The sequence below is a fragment of the Leptodactylus fuscus genome, chromosome 5, assembly GCF_031893055.1.
Source record: "Leptodactylus fuscus isolate aLepFus1 chromosome 5, aLepFus1.hap2, whole genome shotgun sequence".
NCBI lineage: Eukaryota > Metazoa > Chordata > Amphibia > Anura > Leptodactylidae > Leptodactylus > Leptodactylus fuscus.
Window position 1 is genome coordinate 193285149 of NC_134269.1, and position 20811 is coordinate 193305959.

Below are 20811 nucleotides of genomic sequence, written 5' to 3' on the forward strand. Positions count from 1 at the left end.
TTTAATTTTTTCACATAACTGAAATACAGCTTGTATATGTAGAGCAGAAATATAAAACCAACTACCTATCCTCAGTTATACTGAAGCAACCAATAATTCTCTGTTAAAGGTCATTCAAACTTTCCAAAAATATACATTTTCTGTACATTGGGTCTAATATACACAAAAAATTTAAATAAAATAATACTGCAGACATTGTTTGGTTACAATAATCTGATGAATTGAATGTAACAATAAATTTGCGAGATTTTAACTGTAAAATGAAGTTATTTGGCCACCATATTGACTGGGTTGCATATACAACAAAATCACCAATGAAGTTTCTGAATCTGTGTCCATATTCACAGAACATCAGTCTCAAATAGATTTCTAACCCAATGCTATTCATCTTTAATTTACTGTACAGTGACAACCAAATGGCTTTTGAAAGATGACTTGAGAGCAGCCCAAAATCAGTTTAAACATGAGCTGGAGGATGTCCATTTTCTAAGGCATGCCGAAAGCTACCATGATAAGTGGTGGCACGGAATGTGTAAGAATGTCCCCTTAGGGAGCCATCAGGCTGGCTGTTTTGGAGTTTGTTCTTGCATCCAAAAAACATAAGGAATCCATTCCTGTAATTCTTATTCATCCAACCATAGAGAAGAGGGTTGGCAAAGGTGGAGCACATGGCAATAACATGAAAGATGGAATAAAGGAGCTTGTACTCTTTGAATACAAGGACCCAATCCAAGTCAATGGCCAACTGGAACACATGAAAGGGAAGCCAGCAAACTGCAAACACAACAACCATCATCACCAGCATCTTGGTTGTGTTTTTTCTTCGTTGTTGGGTGTCACTTCTGGGGGTTGGACTTATGTGGTTCTTTAGCTTCAACCATATTCTGATATAAGCATAGCATATTACAACGAGGGGCAGGACATACTGTAGAAGAAGCATGGAAATGCTATAGATGGCTGCATCCCTACTGTTATTTGAGGGCCACTTCTCGGCACAAACAGCTATCTTGAGTTTCAAGGCTGGCAAGTCCTCAAACCTATACTCTCGAAAAATAGCTAAAGGAATAGCAAAAATGGAAGCTGCCACCCATGTGACGCTGACAATTAAGAAGCTGAACTTCTTGGAGATCCGGCTGCTTAGGTGAAATACAATACACCAGTATCTATCCAAAGCGATGACAACAAGGGTCAGCGTTGAGACATTGACACTCATGGCTTGTGCATAAGGGAACAAATGGCAAAGTACTGATCCAAATTTCCACTCATCCATCAATGTGTAGACCAGGGTGAAAGGCAGGCAAAGACTGTCCACCATAAGATCTGCCACAGCTAAATTGGCTATAAAAAAGTTTGTTACTGTTCTCATGTTCTTGTATTTCACAATCATGTAAATAACCAGAGAGTTGCCAACAAGTCCCAAGAGGATAATCAAAGAATATGCCGTGATGAGGATCACCTGAACCCAAATGAGGTTGGTGCTGTCCGTCATGAAACTGGAGCCATGGAAATACTCGATGGGGGTAACTGTGCTCTTTGAGTTCCATCCTCTTAAGTCAAGTTTTTCCGTCATGTTGATTTGCTTTAATGTCCCCATTTGTACTGTGAACATACCTTTATTTTACCTACAATAGAAATTAGAAGGAATGGTCAGAATTGGCAACAGTAAGGTCATTTTATTAGAAAAACAAATCTATATATAAGGACACAAGACAAACAGAATCACAATAAAAGATAACACCTCAATAGAGAACATCACATAACACCCACCATTGCATCCATTACTGACAATACATGTCACAGTTTATCTTACTCCTTAGACTACATTATAGCATATTCACTATATGGTGTCGGTTTAGGCTGACTGGTTAAGTGATCAGCCCTGTCACAATTACCCTCAATTGGAAATTAGAAGTGTCATGTCTTAAAATTAAAGGGGCTGTACAAATAAGAAATCATTACTTTCTTCTAGAAACAATTCCACACCTGTACGTGAGTTGTATGTGCAATTACAGCTCAGCTCCAATATAGTGAATATGGCTAAGATGCCATACACATCCTGACAAGGGTTTGGAAAGAAAGTAGATATGATCTTTATTCATCTTGGACAGTTATGGTAGCCGATGCAAAGCTATGAACAGTACCAAACAGTTTATTGGCTTTTCAGAAACATTCCTGGCACATTGGGCATACCTTGATACAGGGGTGTAACCATGGGGGTAGCAGAGGTAGCGTCTGCCACAGGGCCCAGAAAACTAGAGGGCCCGGCAGCAGTCGCTACTGTTGCAGATTTTTTATTTATTTATTTTTTTAAAAACAGGCCATTACTCCAGCAGGTAACGGGCCCTATTTACTTAACGATCCTGGTTCCTGCTCACGGCTGCCGGCGCTTCCCCATCTGCGGAGGTGGCTGTGAGCAGGAGCAGGTGGATTTCCTCCGATTCTACAAAGACATACTGATAGGGAAAAAAAAAAAGTACATGGTGATCCCTATATGGGGCTCACAATCTACATTAAAAATAAATAAATGATACACATATACAAAGAAGTGTCTTTCTAAGAGACCACCACATGCCATAATTACCAGAAAAATCAGAAATTAATTTCTATTATATTTTCAAACTATAAGCCTAGCAAGCAGCAATAATTTTTCTAATCTCATGCAACCCTTATAGAGGAAGAAAAGTCCGTTCTTGTAACATGGAGTGATTTCTGAGAGGTTACACCAGAGGTGATCTTCTAGTTGAAGTGCAGCTGGCGCGGTACAAATTACATTCTAAATTACACCTACAAATTCTGGGCGAGCTGAATATCTAGAAATGAAAGCAATCTGTCACACCTAGGGAGACGGTGCGGCGTATGAGAAAACTAGGCTAATATTAATGACTATTTTCTGCTGCAGCCTAACATACTGTTTTATTATCAAGTGTAAAGTGGTTTATTTTCAGTGGGACCCGTGAAAGTCAGCAGGGAACAAATGGAGGTGTTGGATGAAAATATGTTAAGAAAATATAGTTTTGGAATAAGGAATGTATATGTTTTGGATTGTAGAATATTAAAAGTGATCTATAGTATCTATCTATCTATCTATCTATCTATCTATCATCTATCTATCCCAGTGTCTGTGGGAACAGGCCCTATTTACTTACCGATCCTCGCTGCTGCTGCTCACAGCCGCTTCTGGTTTCCCTTCTGCATCCCATATCATTTTGCTGGGGTCCCGTGGAGGGCAAAAGTGGAGGTGGCCATGAGCAAGAGTGGGAATTGGTAAGTGAAGTCAACAGAGTACTTGTTGGACGAACTTCAACAAATATTGCTATTATTATACTCTGGTATCTTATAATGATAATCTAGTATAATGATCAGAGGCCCAGAGAGGTTGAGAAAACATAAAAAAGAGGGTTACTCACCTCTCCTGAGATCTCGTGTGACTCCTGGGGTCTTCGGGCCTCTTTAGTGATGTCCCAAACATTATACTGTGTGGAGGTCAGGAAAGGGGGCACTAACTACAGTGTTTTAGTTTAATGATCATATTTCTTAAACCAGTTCAATACACTATCACAACATTCTAGCAAATCACTTGTCAGGCTGCAATTTACACTGGTCTCTTAGACATTTTGTTACAGAGTTTCATGAATGTACCATGTCTTCATCCAACTTTATGAACAATTTTATTATAAAAAAAAAGGGCACTCTACATTATTACTACAAAAATATAATGGTGTGAGCTCCATGCAGTAATTTTTGGAAGGTGAGTTTTAGCTAATAAGCAAGTTTTAGCCCCTAAATTATAGTACCACCTGAGTTGGTGTTAGGTATCTCAATGTGTGTAATCATACTGGTGTCTGTCATGCTTTTCAGTGCAACATTGCTCATAGCAGTCACTTTAGGGTGGCTATGTTTACAAGCAAAGCTTATAAAGGGTTTGCAGCCAGTCAGAAGTCTGAGATGCTGAGCCAAACAAAGTGCTGCCTTTTTGTCCAATCCTGAGCTGAGGTGGGGTATTTATTACTCTGCACAGATGACACTCAGCTGCTATTAATTGTCACTAGGTTTGTGTTTTCTGAGGTACATGTTCATCTGCTGATTCCCTGATTGCTGGTAATTCATGGTTATCTGATTTCTAACGGACTTGTCTTTATCTGACTTCTGGACTCCATCATGACTTGAACACTGTTATTATTTTGCTCCTACTTTGGATACTTCTGTTCTCTTCTGGTTTTGACCCTGTTGCATATTTCTCTCTGCTGTTGGTTTACTGACCTGGTCTTTGTCTGCAAAAGCAACATTTATCTGACACCAGCATCGGTATAGTAACCCAGGTCCTTGAGTGGTAACGTTCAACTGGCTCTGTGGTGGGCTGTGATGAAGTCCTTAGGGGTAGACTTAGACTCTACCAGCCAGGCTAGTGTAGGATTATAGATAGTGTGTTTTGCTATCTGATCTACCAGCTCCTGTAGTGGTTTTGGAAACTGCTTAAGCAGAAATTCCATTATTGGGCAATTGCTTAGGAGGCAATTCCATAACAATTGGCTTGGATTTGACTGCTGTGTGGTAATGCATTTCAAAGCGTAACTCCAGTCATAAACAACTTTTCATTATAAATTGATAGTTCATGTGATTATAAGAAACTTTATAATATGTGATGAAGAAAAAACTAGCACCTCAGCTAGATTATATGGTGGCCATGATATGGTTAAAAACAGCTGCTGCACGACCCAGGAACCATACAAGGAATAGTAGTTGGTAATAATGTAAACACAGAATGAGCAATAATGCAAAAAAAAAAAAAAAAAAAATCCCTGAAGAACACTGCCCTGCTGAAAACTTGGAAGCCTTTATTAGGTTAAATGGCAACACGTTTCAACACCAACACTGGTGTCTTCATCAGGCCAATCTAGTGATATAGTGGATGGCAGCTCCAAATCTAGTAGCGTTAAAAGGGCACCAAATAGCAGAATGCAGCAGCAGCAATTATTTCAGTTTTTTCCAGCAGTCTCTTCTTCTCCCCTCCCCTTTTCATAGACTAACATGTAGAAAGTAACTCTCCAAAAGTGGAGAAGAAAACTTATTTCTTTAATAAGATGTATCACAAAGTTTCTTATATTCACCTGTGCTATTCATGTATGAAAAGTTTAATTTTTTTTTTTTTTTTTTGTGTGCAGTCCTGATATTATAACAGTTAGGGACTAGCAACATCTGTTGCTTTATGGACTCCACTGGTCACCCTTTTGATTGTCAATGAAGTTTATCCAGGTTTGTCAAGTTATTGACATCCCCCATTTATGTTCTGTTCACAGTATTGGTGTCTACATGAGTTTTTGGACTCCTTCATACACCAGGGCCTGGATGTGACTGCTACTCCTGCACCTTCTTTAGTCATGCTCCTTCGTAGTATTTAAGTAGTTAGTACTGTAGAATCCCACATAGATTCTCTATGGATGTCTCATATAGCTGGAGAATGTTCTAGTTTACAAGATGTTCATGCATTTGCTTTGCTCACCATTAATGATCTAGCTCTGCTATTAAACCTTATATCTGTACAGTGCATTGAACTACAGGTCACTTTCTATGACAGAAATAACTACACCATTATCCAGCTCCAGCTCGCCTTCCTTTAACTAATGCTATCGCCGAGATCTTTAATTATGGAGGGGAAATGGGAAAGGGTCTTCATGCATGCCCTGCTTAACCCATTACCTGCTGGAAAGAGAAGAAACAATATAGAAGAGCTGAACACGGACAAGAAGACTTTCTGTGCTATGATTCTGTCATTATATGAGGAGCATCCGCTCGGTGTAATTCTAGGAGAGATTTGTCAATGTGACAGGAGTCAAGTGTGAACTTAAAGCAGTCACGACTGGTTCACACCTCAGCCATAGTTGCCAACATTTCAGATTCTTATCCAGAGACAACTTGTCATTGCAAATAATCCTTACATATGATATTATGTCTCAGAGCCACATGTCAAAGACGTGAAATATCTCCTGTATTGCAATTACAGCAACCCATTGAAGGAATGCTGGGACTAGAAGTACATGAACGTAGACTTGTCACAAGTCTCCATCAGTTCCTCCAGCTCTTCTTCTGGGCTGGTGCAGTGCTAAGAGGGTCATAGTATTATCATCCTACTTGTCAGCCTTCCTTAGCCTGATGGAAATTGGAATACTCATGATGGTCATGCTAAAATAAGACTTAGGAGATTGAAGTATGTCGAAAAAAGGATAATATAAGTTTGTTCAAGGTAGAATGCAGTATATGGCCACTACATATGTAGGTACCGTTCTTGCAGGTTTGGCACTGTTAGTTGGGGTCAAGCAGGTGGTTAGTACTCCCTATTGCCGTCAGCGCTTCCCATGTAGAAATAGTATCAGCAGGGTTCCTTGTCCATCCTATGGCTCAGGCAGGATCATTACCCTGAGGCCCATGTATACCTTATTCTCACATCCGGAACCAGCATACTCTGCTCTGATATATAAACAAGGTCAGGACAGTCTTATTTTATCCTAATAATGGTTAGGGTAACTGGGCTGGCGCTAAGTTCTCTAAACCAGTCAGGGGTCATGTTCAGGTTCCCAACGCTCTCTATACTACCTCACTCTATCAATGACCGGAGAAGACTCATGGTTTCCTCCCCCCTCTGCAGAGATATTTGAGTTGGTTTTACCAAACCTCGGTCACAATGTCACAGTCCATTGAAGGAGATGAATAGTGTTGGGTGAATCAACTTGCAATGAGCCGGATTTGTCCTGAATATTCCAAATATTCCATTGTTTTGTTTTTACTGAAACTGATCAAGTTGGAAATCATCTTTTGGAAGTAGACGACCCTCACAGCTGAGTATTTGATGCAGTGTAGCAGGAAGTGGGTCTCGTCTTCTAGGGCCCCCTGGTCACAGTGCTGGCACAGTCTGTTCTCCCGTGGCTTATACGTCTGCCTGTGTCACCCCGTCTCCATCTCTAGGTTGTGAGCGCTCAGTCTGTACCGGCTCAGGGTCTTTCTGTGTTTGGGTTGGCGTATTCTCTCCAGGTAGGTGGCCATGGTGTAGTCTCTTTGCAATGACTGGTACACGGTGAGTTTCTTGGAGTTATTTATTGCGCTTCTCCATTGCTCGATGTACCGCTCTTTGTCTCTCTCAATGACTCCTTTTATTTGAGCCTTGTTCAGGGCATGTTGGGGGTTTTGGCTTGGCAGATGGCTGATGCTTGGCTGGGGGATATCAGTTTTTCTCGGGGCTCTGTAGTTCAGCCAGGCTTGGTGGTGGTAAGAGCCAGGACTGCTGCCCTGTATGTGAGTCCAGAATGATAGCACCCTCTTCTTCAGAATCTAATAATTTACCCTCCTTTTCTATCTGAACATTAGCTTTCTCCAAAAACCAAGCGAAACTAATCTTCAGAGATTCACCGATCCTTAGAGATAAACACTTATACAATGTACAAATTATATACATAGCACCAACAAACTATAGACATTTTGCAGTCCTCTGGTGAGATGTGGCACAATTACATAACATATTATATGTTAAATAGTTTGCATGAACTCTGCTTATTCACAGTAGATTCCCTTCCTAAGCCATTGCTCCCCGTCCCATAAGCTCTTAGGCACACTTACTGTTAAAGTGCTTGATAAAACATTGCTATTATTAGATAACCTAAAGCTATTCAGTCTATTCAATAAAGGCAAGACCTTTAACGATAAGTGAGAAAAAGGGATTTCTGTTGCTTTAGGGCTAATTGTGATAAGTGAATAATATTATTACCTGACATTTATTGAGGATTTATTGATTATACTATTAGTCACACTGAAGAGTTAACTAGATGTAATCCTGGACAAAGGATCCTGATGTTGTCCTACAATATATCACACAAACAAGGGGTTGACCAGTGGGGAAAAAAAAAAAAATGTATTAGAGCCATTTTGGGATATTAAGACTTTTTGATTGTTCTTTATAACTTTTTTCAATGGCAGATTGACAAAACCCAACAATACTGGCATAATATTGTTTTTACAACATTTATCATGTCAGATAACTTGGGTCATTATGGACAAGGCAGTACCTAGTATTAGAGATGAGCAAATACCGTTCGATCGAGTAGATATTCGATCGAATATTAAGGTATTCGAGATATTCGATTCCAATCGAATACCACGCGGTAAACGCAGTAAAAATTCGTATGCCAGGAATGGGGCAGGAAGCAGGAAAACATAGGCATAAAAAAAAAGTAGGAAAAAGTCATTGGCTGGCTAAATCGGGTGACCTCGGATTTATAAGAATAGTGTCAGCCATATTCGTGTCAGATGCGTTTTGGTGAGATAGGGAGAGACATTGCATTGAGGGTGAGATATAGTTTAGACACTGCTAGGCAGGAAAAAATTCAACAGCTCTTTTCAGAGCTACACTGCAGGATCAGTGTATATACACTGAACCTGCCAAAAATGTGTCAGGGTAGCATCAAGCGACGGGTACGTGGACGTGGAAATCCAGTCCACAGTCCAGCTACTGGAGAGGGGCTGCCAGCAGTGCCCCTCATCATTAGCACAAGGGGATGAGGACGGGGACGTGGACGAGGAAATCCAGCTGGGGATCCAGGCCGCAGTAGTTTGACTCCAATTATATAGTGGAGAGGGGCAGCCAGCAGTGCCACAACATCTAGCAGGGTGCACAGTTCCCCGCTGACGAAGCCCGAGCACCAGGAACCTATGCTAGGGTCGATAGCAGATATTGTGGACCCGCAACCAGCATGTCCCATCCACAGTACTGACGAGACACAGTTTCATGTGTCTGTGCCAGCACACAAGTTCCTCATCCTCGTCCCCCTCCTCCTCCAACACCACCACCTTCACCGTTAACAAAAAAAGAAAGAAATAATGTTTTAGAGCTCCCCCAAGGGCCTGAAAATTAATTGTTTTTAGGGCTGGTTCACATTAGCGCTTGCCTCCGGTCTGGAAGGAGTCTGCAGGAGGACCCCCCGAATGGAATATCAGAGCAACTGCAAGAGCTGTGCAGTTAAAGCGCACGGACCCCATAGACTATAATGGGGTTCGTGTGCTTGCTACGCACTGCCTGCACGAATGGTTCGTGCGGGCAGTGCGCTGCAAGCACACGGACCCCGTTATAGTCTATGGGGTCCGTGCACTTTAACTGCACAGCACTCCTCCTCAACACTCCTCAACTGCAGTTCGCTCCTCTTAAACACTCTCTTCATGCTACTCGTGGACTTGGGTGTCTCTCCTTTACTCGAATAGTGGTTTCCCCTGAAATGAGCATTTTTTCCCATAGACTATAATGGGATTCAATATTCGATCGAGTAGTCGAATATTGAGGATCTACTCGAAATGAATATCGAATTTTTCACTACTCGCTCATCTGTAATTATTAATATTTAGTTTAATTTTTAATTCTTATGTAACCTTTGTATATTATGAGTTAAATGCTACAATTTAGGCTGCCTCCAGTTTGGTAAAGCTTAATAATCTATTGTATATAGCTTGGAAGTAACTAAATGATAAAATGCTATTCAGAAAAATCTCAGACTCCTCCTAATGGTAGCCAAAACATATCCTAGGTTTCCTCAAGAGTGGCTAGAAGGAGAAGACCGAGCCCCAGGGGTAACCCCAGATTGCCACGGTGGAAAAGGTCGGAGAATTACAGTAAGGCAGTGTGTCTGTGTTTGTCGAGTGCCCAAAACTGTGGATACTGCTTGTTGTAAGATAATGTACTTCCATGTTACTCTGTGCTACATGTATCGCCTGTCCTACTACCTTTATGTCTCCTATTTCTTACTTGCACCCACCATCCAGCACCCCACAGCAGGGTGTACCCCAACATTACCTAATGACCTCATTACTGTGCTGTTCCAGGGCCTGTAAGAGAATTTGGCTGGAAAGTTATTATGCACACCCATTGTGTCATCTCCATACTGCTAATCCCTGGGGATTATGGCATATCCACACCTCTGGACTCATATATGTATCAAGAATGGGTTTTTCCATGCAGGCCTATACACATGTGGAGAGACCTGCGAACATATGGCCGTCTTTCCAATGGGAGAGGCAGCAGGATGGGATCAATGACTCCTGTGGATATCCCATAACTGAATCAGATGCAAACACCCCTTCAACTAAATGCAGAATATGTGTGAGAGCATCAACCACTAGGTATATTAAGAAATGAATCTGCAATTCCTTTTTGGCCTAAAAGTTTACACAGTTGCAATTACAGTACATACTAGGAGTTGTAGACTTAAACTAGAAATACAGTACAGAAGGACAAGATGGAGGACAACTAACACCTGAACTACATCTCTCCAGGAAAAATGAAATTTGGAAACATAGCTGCTCTTTTTCAAAAACAGCACCACACCTGTTTGTGTCTAGTATTGCAGCTGAACTCTAGGGAAGTAAGTGGAACAGAACTGCAATACTAAACCCCACCAGTAGACAGATTTGGCGCTGTTCTATTTACCCATATGTTTCTAATCTTGGACACATCCATTATGTTTTTATCATTCTGATATTCATTACAAATATTGACCACTAAAGAGATACTGAGACTATAAAGTAACATCTCCTCCCTCCTGAGACAAGCAACAAGCGCTCTGCCAGGTGCTGTACGGCTGTGTATAGGGTCACATTGGATTAATTAGTTGGGATTTTAGCTTTATTCCGCTGCCGAGTTTATCTCGTCTACCAGATGGAAAACAACTCCACAGCACGTTTCTCTCTGCCAGTTCGCTAGTTATAAAATATATTTCCCTTGCAATATATGACCTTATAAATGGAAGGCAAACAGAGCAGGCAGCCTCATGAGTGACAGCATACAACACAGATTATTTTAGTTACTCTGTGTTTCGGTAGTAGGAGTCCAACCACATGCAGAGTAACAAGACTTAAAAATATCTAACCCCACAAATAGAAATAAGAATGAATACAATATAGTAGTAGGGGGCCCCAGCAAACAACAAGGGCAAAATAAACTGTGTTGTTTTTTGTGCTCATAGTAAAATCCTAAGTGTAGGCTATAAAACAGTCAGTACATAGTAGAGTGAAAGCAATACATGCCTATCATGTCCATCTAAGTGTAGACTTGGATCGTTTTTGATGGTCAAAGAGAAGAAGTATCACCAATATTTGCCCCACATATAAGTAAAGATATGACTATACATGTACCATTAGCTCCCATTGTATATACATATACTGTATCTTTTCGTATATTAAGTTTTCAATACTGTTGTGCCAAATGTATACTGACATATCCCGGCCAGATGTATGCCAAAAGGACACTCATCTGTCATACATGTGGCTATATATATATATATATATACATATATTTATATTATATACTATGGGATACTATGTCACAAGATATGTATCCCATGTGTCTTTATGTTCAGTGGTTGTCATGTGAATTGCAATCTGTCAGGGGTTTCTCTAGCATTTCTTTATATTTTATTGAATTTGTTTCATGAGAATTGGCTTGCATGGGGGCAGTGATGGGTGCATTATACTCTGGGGGGGGGGGTGATTGATGGGGCCATTAAAGGGATTATCCAGCTTCCAAAAATTATCTGCAAATACATCTGCAAACTGGAGTTAAAACTGGAATACCAAACTGGATTAGGGTGGGTTTGCATCTGCGCCCGGTCTCCACTTTGTGGGTTTCCGTCTTCTGCCAACAAGAGACGAAAACTCGGCAGTCAGTGTCTGCCCGTGAGCACCCATGAGCGTCTTCTGGTCTCCGCGGCTAAACTGTGTTTTTTTTTTTTTTAACTGAACACAAAGTGAAATAACAAACTGGAGTTCACACTGGGATAGCAAATCCTCATTGTTCCCTTTGCTTGGCTACATTTTACTTGCTGCTCCTTGTGTGACTGATATTTACATACAGTAAAACTGTGGACAAACTACATTTTCCATAATTCATCTACCTGCTGTCACTCTCTGTGTACCCCTCCCTTCTCCACTCTCCCCTGCAATAAAATCACAGGCAATAAAGCACTCCCACGTGTGAGGTCACATGATGCTGTGATGGTTCATTTGCTGCTGACAGGAGGAAGGGCTAGTGAGCTTGCAAATGAAACATATGAGCATCCCACTGATCTGACTTTAAAAAAAATAAAACAAAAATCACCTATCCCTGGTGCTAGGGTATCTCCTTACACAATCCAGTGCATTACTGCTGTGGCCAATCAGCAGCCTCAGCAAAGCGTAGGGGATGTCACTACCTGTGACGTCCCTGGGTCTTTTTGATAGGTTAATAAAGTATATTGCAAAAATGTTCACCATATTAGTATAGCAGTATATTAGTTTACGATTAGACCTCCTAAGGGTTCAAGTCCTCTAGGGGTCTAATAATTAAAAGTACTAAAAATATATCAAATGTCAAATCATCTCCTTTTTTGGAGATAAACATGAACACACAGAGTAATGTGACATTTTTACTACATTATTGAGTATCAAAAAAAAAACCATCACAAAATTGGCAAATTTCATGTTATGGTATTGCCAGGGGAGTGATCTACAAAAAGTCCAGAAACTCACTGATACTAGAGAGCAGTAGAACAAGCTACCTAAATCCTACACAGTACTGGGAGACAGAGTCCAAGTTTGATCAGACAACTTCACCAGAGCCCATCGCAAGGCTGGATGGTCTTTGCAGGATCTGAGGCCAAAGGAATTGCATCAAGTTCAAGAAATAGATGCCTCTGCAAGCTGAAATCAAACCTAGAATCCACAGAAAAACTCACAATGCAGGTCAAACCAAGTGAGCTCTGGAGCATAACTTAGTACAATTAATCAATAGCATGAGGGGCCACACGGTGGCTCAGTGGTTAGCACTGCAGCCTTGCAGCTCTGGAGTCCTCGGTTCAAATCCTCCAAAGGGTAAAAAAACCATCTGCAAGGAGTTTGTATGTTCTCCCCGTTTGCGTGGATTTCCATCCCATACTCCAAAAAAGACATACTGATAGGGAAAAATGTACATTGTGAGCTCTACGTGGGGCTCACAATCTACATTAAAAAAAAAAATAAAAAATCAATAGCATGAACAGACTTTAAATATCCCTCCTCAGCTGTTGATTGGTTCAGAATTACAAAATTATTATTAGCTACTGAGTCAGAGGAGGCTTCATATGTCAGCATGGCAACCTTAAAGAGTACCTTTCACATCCACTGGCACCGGCAGTATTACAGTCCTATGAAAAAGTTTGGGCACCCCTATTAATCTTAATCATTTTTAGTTCTAAATATTTTGGTGTCTGCAACAGCCATTTCAGTTTGATATATCTAATAACTGATGGACACAGTAATATTTCAGGATTGAAATGAGGTTTATTGTACTAACAGAAAATGCGCAATATGCATTAAACCAAAATTTGACCGGTGCAAAAATATGGGCACCTCAACAGAAAAGTGACATTAATATTTAGTAGATCCTCCTTTTGCAAAGATAACAGCCTCTAGTCGCTTCCTGTAGCTTTTAATCAGTTCCTGGATCCTGGATAAAGGTATTTTGGACAAACAATTCAAGTTCAGTTAAGTTTGATGGTCGCCGAACATGGACAGCCCGCTCTCAAATGATCTGAAAACAAAGATTGTTCAACATAGTTGTTCAGGGGAAGGATACAAAACGTTGTCTCAGAGATTTAACCTGTCAGTTTCCACTGTGAGGAACATAGTAAGGAAATGGAAGACCACAGGGACAGTTCTTGTTAAGCCCAGAAGTGGCAGGCCAAGAAAAATATCAGAAAGGCAGAGAAGAAGAATGGTGAGAACAGTCAAGGACATTCCACAGACCACCTCCAAAGAGCTGCAGCATCATCTTGCTGCAGATGGTGTCACTGTGCATCGGTCAACTATACAGCGCACTTTGCACAAATAGAAGCTGTATGGGAGAGTGATGAGAAAGAAGCCGTTTCTGCACGTACGCCACAAATAGAGTTGCCTGAGGTATGAAAAAGCACATTTGGACAAGGCAGCTTCATTTTGGAAACAAAAATTGAGTTGTTTGGTTATAAAAAAAGGTGTTATGCATGGCGTCCAAAAAGAAACAGCATTCCAAGAAAAACACATGCTACCCACTGTAAAATTTGGTGGAGGTTCCATCATGCTTTGGGGCTGTGTGGCCAATGCCGGCATCGGGAATCTTGTTAAAGTTGAGAGTCGCATGGATTCCACTCAGTATCAGCAGATTCTTGAGAATAATGTTCAAGAATCAGTGACGAAGTTGAAGTTACGCCGGGGATGGATATTTCAGCAAGACAATGATCCAAAACACCGCTCCAAATCCTCAGGCATTCATGCAGAGGAACAATGACAATGTTCTGGAATGGCCATCCCAGTCCCCAGACCTGAATATCATTGAACATCTGTGGGATGATTTGAAGCGGGCTGTCCATGCTCGGCGACCATCTAACTTAACTGAACTTGAATTGTTTGTCCAAAATACCTTCATCCAGGATCCAGGAACTGATTAAAAGCTACAGGAAGCGACTAGAGGCTGTTATCTTTGCAAAAGGAGGATCTACTAAATATTAATGTCACTTTTCTGTTGAGGTGCCCATACTTTTGCACCGGTCAAATTTTGGTTTAATGCATATTGCACATTTTCTGTTAGTACAATAAACCTCATTTCAATCCTGAAATATTACTGTGTCCATCAGTTATTAGATATATCAAACTGAAATGGCTGTTATAAACACCAAAATATTTAGAACTAAAAATGATTAAGATTAATAGGGGTGCCCAAACTTTTTCATAGGACTGTATATACCACTAGACAGCCGACGGCATGCTGAATTTTTCACTATGCACAGTGCTCGTCCATAGCCTTTTACAGTCGGAGGGGGCGTTCCTCACTGTCCAGCGATGATGCTAGGCTGTAAGGCCTGCCCTTCTGATGATGATCGGATATTGGTTACTGAAACTAACTGCACGCACCCCGCCGCCTGTCATCAAAGCTTTCTGGCAGTTATAATGTAGCCAGTGCCACAATGGCAAGCACTGCTACAGTGAGGCAGAAAACATACTGAGAGTCCTGACAATTACATTTTTTGTAACTCCACCATATTCTGCCTTTTGTCTTCCAGCTTCTTAGTACATCATATAGAATTTTAAATAGTATCAGCATGAAGTGTTATTTGTCCTGCAAAAAATAAGCCCTCATATGAATCCTATGACTTTGTGAATAGAAAAATAAAAAACTTTATTACTTTTGGAAAGCGGAAAGGAGTAAACAATGCAAATGGTTATAATAGGAAGGGGTTAATATAGTCACTCCCAATTCTGGTTAGTACATTGGAGTCCTAAATGGAGCTCCCCTCCATTACCCTCTATTATCCATTGTAGGGAAGAAAATGAAAATAATTGATTCTGCAATAGGCTACCCTTATAAACATGTCTGTGTGGACGTATTGTAACTAGGCTTGTCATGATGATGGATGTCCTTACTGTACGTATATACATAAAAGCTAGTTTACCCATTTTTTAAGGTTTTGACACTTCCAACAACAACAGCAAATAGCTGTCACAACATGTGTCACCTCATATTTCCTGATACATTTTTACACATAGGTTGCATGGTTGAGACAATTTCTACAGAAACTGACACCCAGAATATCATATTTCAACAAGAGCGTCATGGGCTTTGTAGTATTTTATTGAATACGGTCCTGCACGTCTGCTCCACTTGTACTCCCAAGTAACCAAACAAAGCCCAGACTCCAAGGTGCTTGCAAGGGGAGGATGTTACGTCGCTTCAATCATATTACGCATCTGATAATTGTCACCATGTAAATGTTTACTTGAAGGATTATGGGGCCGTGCAGGCTGGCCTGCGAGACGGAATAATCCAAACAAAGTTTTCTCCATTTCCCATGACAGGTTGTTTTTCCGCTCTGTGGTTACAGCGGCAGGGAAAAGCAATTGGCAGAGTAATCTACTAACTGGGCGCACACCTCAGGGAACATTACAGGGTAAAAAAATCACTTTGTGTGAAATGAATATAGAAATGGAGGTTAAAACAAGGGGACTACTTGCTAAGAATTACATATTACCTATAGGGTAATATAAGCTTTCACAATCTACATTGGAAATTTCATCTTTCACATCAATGCATTTATGATTAAAATCAGTGGGTAGTACAAAAGCAGTAGCACACGCTCCATCACACACAAGTGTTCTGAAAACTTACTTAAAGGGATTGACCGAATTTCAAAACATGGCTGCTTTTTATCAAAAATGGTATTGTACCTGCTCCTTGAAGTGAAGGGTGCTTCACTGCTTGGACTCCCACTGACCACCTGTAATCTTTGGGGAACTTAGTAGCAAGTGTTCAATTTCCTTGCAGTGCCAGCATAGGGGAAATTATGTAATATATAGTGCTGATAAAAATCAATGGGTTCTCCTGGGACTAAGATGATATTTATAGCCACACTTCACTTCAGACGATAAATTAAAGTCCTGAGCAAGGGACTCCTGAGGTTTTATTGTTTTACCAAGGTTGATCATAGTATAAATTGAAAATTCTGCAACTTTCATATATACTTTGTGCTTCAATTCCACAACATTTTGAAGCTTTGAGGACATACTGGCTTTCTTCAAGGAGACTGTCAAGATTTTCAATCAGTGTGCTTCGCCTTTAAGGTTATCTGGGAAGCTTCTACAGTTTCAGACGTCCCCTGTGTTGATTCAATTAAAAGCTAAAGTGTCCTGTGTAAGAGCCCTCCCTCCTGACATAGGTGCTGACTAATGTTTGTTCAATCCCTAGTTTGGCTTTCTATCCCATTGTCTTATTTGCTCATATTGACCCCCTGGCTTGTTTTTGGAATCTCTATTGTCTGCTGATCTCGCCCTTGATGTGCAGTTTGCATTTTTGACCCTTTGCCTGCTTTCTGGATTTCGCATTTGCCTTCTGATTTTGGCTCTGACATCCTCACCTGGTACTGACCCATGCCTATATGACTTGTCTTCTGACTCCACTGCGCTTGTGTCAGTTAATAGTGAGTTTTATTTTGGTTCCAGCCATCAGTGAATTTATTAAAGGTACATCCTTCTGTTTGTTGACAATTCAGAGAAAATCCGTCCAGTTTGGCGGCAGGCTCTGGTGAAGCATCTGGGGGTTTGCCTTCACTCGCAGTAGTGTGCTGGATTTAAATAGCTGCCTCTACTGCCTGCTGTTATCTTCCAACTCTGGCCAATGCTTTTGTGAGGCCTTGCCTAAAAACCATAACAGAGACCAGTTGGTATGGAGACTTATCGCTGATGGGTAAGTAGCTTTCTCTCAAGTAAAAACTATAACTAGTGCAACATATTGAAGAATTGAAGGTACAGTTATTCACTTTTTGGCTCTATGCACACAACTGTGTGTTTTGTCAATGTGCTAGTCATGTTTTTCATGGTTGGCAGACTGACCCATTCGCCTCTAAGTCCCAAACACATGACTCTATATTATCAGTGAACCCATGGTAAAACTCAGGACAGATGCCTATACCTGTCCATTTTGTGGCCTGAGCTCAGTAGATTAAGTAAATGGGTCCATGGAGGGACGGGTGGGACTTAGATGTCATCCATGTGTCATCTGTGCTGTTTTACCACTGAGTAGGCAAATGTAGGGTACATGCTGTGTCTTGTGTGCATGCAGCCTAAAGGGGTGTTGCCATCTCCATTATATTCAAATTTGTAGCTTAAGCTAACTGAAGTGTTCTAACACTTCGCTTTATCTGCTCGCTTTGTGAGATACTGCTGATTATATCTTCTTAGGATTCCTGGGGACCTATGTATAAAACATAGTGTAGAACACTATCAGGGCTCCTAGGGACCTATCTCTAAAACATAGTGTAAGACACTGTCAGGGCTCCTAGGAAACCATCTATAAAACATTGTGTAGAATACTGTCAGGACTCCAAGGAACCTATCTATAAAACATAGTGTAGAACACTGTCAGAGCTCCTAGGAACCCATCTATTAAACATGGTGTAGAACACGGTCAGGGCTCTTAGGAAACCATCTATAAAACATTGTGTAGAATACTGTCAGGACTCCAAGGAACCTATCTATAAAACATAGTGTAGAATACTGTCAGGGCTCCTAGGAACCCATCTATTAAACATGGTGTAGAACACTGTCAGGGCTCCTAGGAACCTATCTATAAAACATGGTGTAGAATACTGTCAGGGCTTCTAGGAACCCATCTATAAAACATGCTGTAGAATACTGTCAGGGCTTCTAGGAACCTATCTATAAAACATAGTGTAGAACACTCTTAGGGCACCTAGGAACCTATCTATCCAATTTCTAGCTTTCTAAGGCAAACACCGACAAAGTTATATCAAAGTGAAAGTGACATTATTATACTCTGGGGTCTTCAGATGCCTGAGTATAAGAGATTGAGGCCCAGAGAAGGTGTAAAAAATAATATAACATTCATACTCGCCTCCCCTTACCTCTTTTGGGCTAACAATTTGGAATATTCGGGTCGATCCTGACTCAGTACAAGTCAGTACTTCCATCTCTATTTGCTATTAGTAAATGAAAATACTTCTTCCTAATTTTTGTTCATTATATTTGACTTCCATAAATGTCATCAAAATCCAATTCGAGGAAATTAAGTGTTCCTTCCTTCCTTTGACATCTGGTCTCCAAAGACCAGGCAATAGAGAAAGATTTCCAACCATATCAATTAGGATATTTCAATCTTCATAGCATGTTTTTGCATTATGTTCTAATTACAATTTGACATTTTTTTTTTTTACTTAATTTTACTTTTTATAATTTTTTTACTATTATTATTATTTTCCTTTCATTACATGTATATACTCATAAGCTAGCTGCTTTCTTTATTAATCCTCCTTCTGTAGATGACTTAGCTTGAGCTCCCGGGATTTGCCCCTTGGCAATTTCTACATAAACAGCCCTCTGAGTGTGATTTTGCTCTCTTCTCAGCAATACTTTTAATAAAATTGCAATCTCCTAAAATAATAGCTGTTTTCGTTTAGTGCTAATTTGCATACAGATGAGTTGTTTTTTTTCCAGAGTTGTCACTAGGTACACATTCTCCTTGCAGCAGTGTTCAGAGCAGGTGAATTCTCCAACACCCGGCACGGCTCCTGCTTCTAATTTGACAATATGTGGCGATTTCTTATCTACAGAAATAAACTCAGCAGGCAGGAAAATGCAGGCGTGTATAAATAGATCCCAACAGATAACAAGAAAGTTAGCAGAAGTTGGATAAATATGTTCCTTAGGAGAAATAACAGAGTATGGGTTTTTGTCCTAGGGATGTGTATGGTATAGTTTAACATGGAATCTTTATGGCAGAATCATGTTGGCTCTTAGGCTAGGTTCACACTTGTGCTCGGTCTCTGTTGGAGGATTCCTTGCCCCATTCCACTTTTGTCCAGGGCCCCCTACTCTCTCACTACAGCAATTTTGTTTTACAGTGACAGTTACCGGTGCTGCAGCAGTATCTCAGATACTTGAAAGGGATAGAGCTGTAATACTCAAAACTGCAGTTATCAAGAATATGAAGAGTGAGCAGCGCAGCACCCGGCATATAAAAACAATACTGGGAGCTGCTTACTTTGGGAAATAGCTGATCTTCAGGGTCCTAACATTATAAGAGATATAAAGATCATTGGAGTCCAACACCTAGGGCCCCTGCTGATCAATTCTTTGAAGTTATTGTGGTGCTTTTGTGAGTGATGTGACGCCTTCCCTATTTACATTGCATAGCATCAGTTTTATAATCACCAAACAATTTTATTACAGCCTGAAATAATAGTGCATGGCTGCTATAAATTAGATGGTGTGTGATGGGAATAGTGAAGGGGCCCCACACAGTATTATATGTTCCAGAGTGACTCCCATACAGTATTATACACTCCACAGTGGCCCCTGCACAGTATTATATACTCCACATTGGCTCCCCCCACATAGTATTATATGCCCAGCAGTGGCCCCCACATAGTATTATATGCCCAGCAGTGGCCCCTACACAGTATTATATGCCCAGCAGTGGCCCCTACACAGTATTATATGGCCAACCATGGCCCCCCACAGTATTATACGCTCCCAACAGTCCCCCTCTGATCTGGTGCTATTATTATACCCTGGGGTCTCTTTAGACCCCAGAGTATAATAAACAGAGGCCCAGGGAAGGTTAAACAAAAAACAAATGCTGATACTCACCTTGCCTCACCTTTGTTGGGCATCCTGGTTCAGTCAGGCTGTCTTCAGAATCTTTGGCCATCTTCAGACATCCCTGCTGAGACCTGTGATTGGTCGACAGTGGTCACGTGGTCACAGGCCTCAGTCACTTGATGGAAGAGCGCCAGAGAGGTTGCTGAGCCCAGGAGAGGTGAGTATTAGTATTTATTATTTTAAGTCACCTCCCCTGGGCTAGCATCTATTGAAAAAGGGGCCCAGCACCATGCAGGGGCCCCTTTTCATTTACAATATGTATAGCGGTTAAGGAACCAGGCTCCTCATAGAAGGGGGATTCTCAATTCCGTTGCTATACTTTTAAGGTTACCATGTCAATCTTGGAAACTTCTGCAGTTTCAGAAGTTTCCTGGGCTTGTCTAATTAGCAAATGACCCGAAAGACAGAGAGTTCATTTGCTAAAACAGCAGTTACCCATGGACACACATGGGCCTCATAGACTATAATGGAGTCTGCCAGGGGTCCATTGAGTTTCCGCCAATTTTATACTGCACGGAGGACTTTTCTCCAATGTAAACCTAGCCTTATGTGTATGGCCCCCTTTAGATAAGTTGCCAATGGTACATACTAAACAGGCCCAGTAACTATAGATAGCTG

The 20811-nt window shown here is 40.9% G+C and overlaps 1 protein-coding gene across 1 annotated transcript in view; it reads right to left on the reverse strand.

Annotated features, from left to right (window-relative positions):
* Positions 1–292: 292 nt before the first annotated feature.
* The window catches only part of LOC142203885 (neuropeptide Y receptor type 2-like), a 43034-nt gene continuing 22515 nt past the window's right edge, over positions 293–20811 (reverse strand). Inside the window, exon 2 of the mRNA XM_075274982.1 lies at positions 293–1622. Coding sequence (XP_075131083.1) covers positions 458–1609 — 1152 coding nt within the window. The 5' untranslated portion in view covers positions 1610–1622 and the 3' untranslated portion in view covers positions 293–457. The remainder of the gene's footprint in view (positions 1623–20811) is intronic.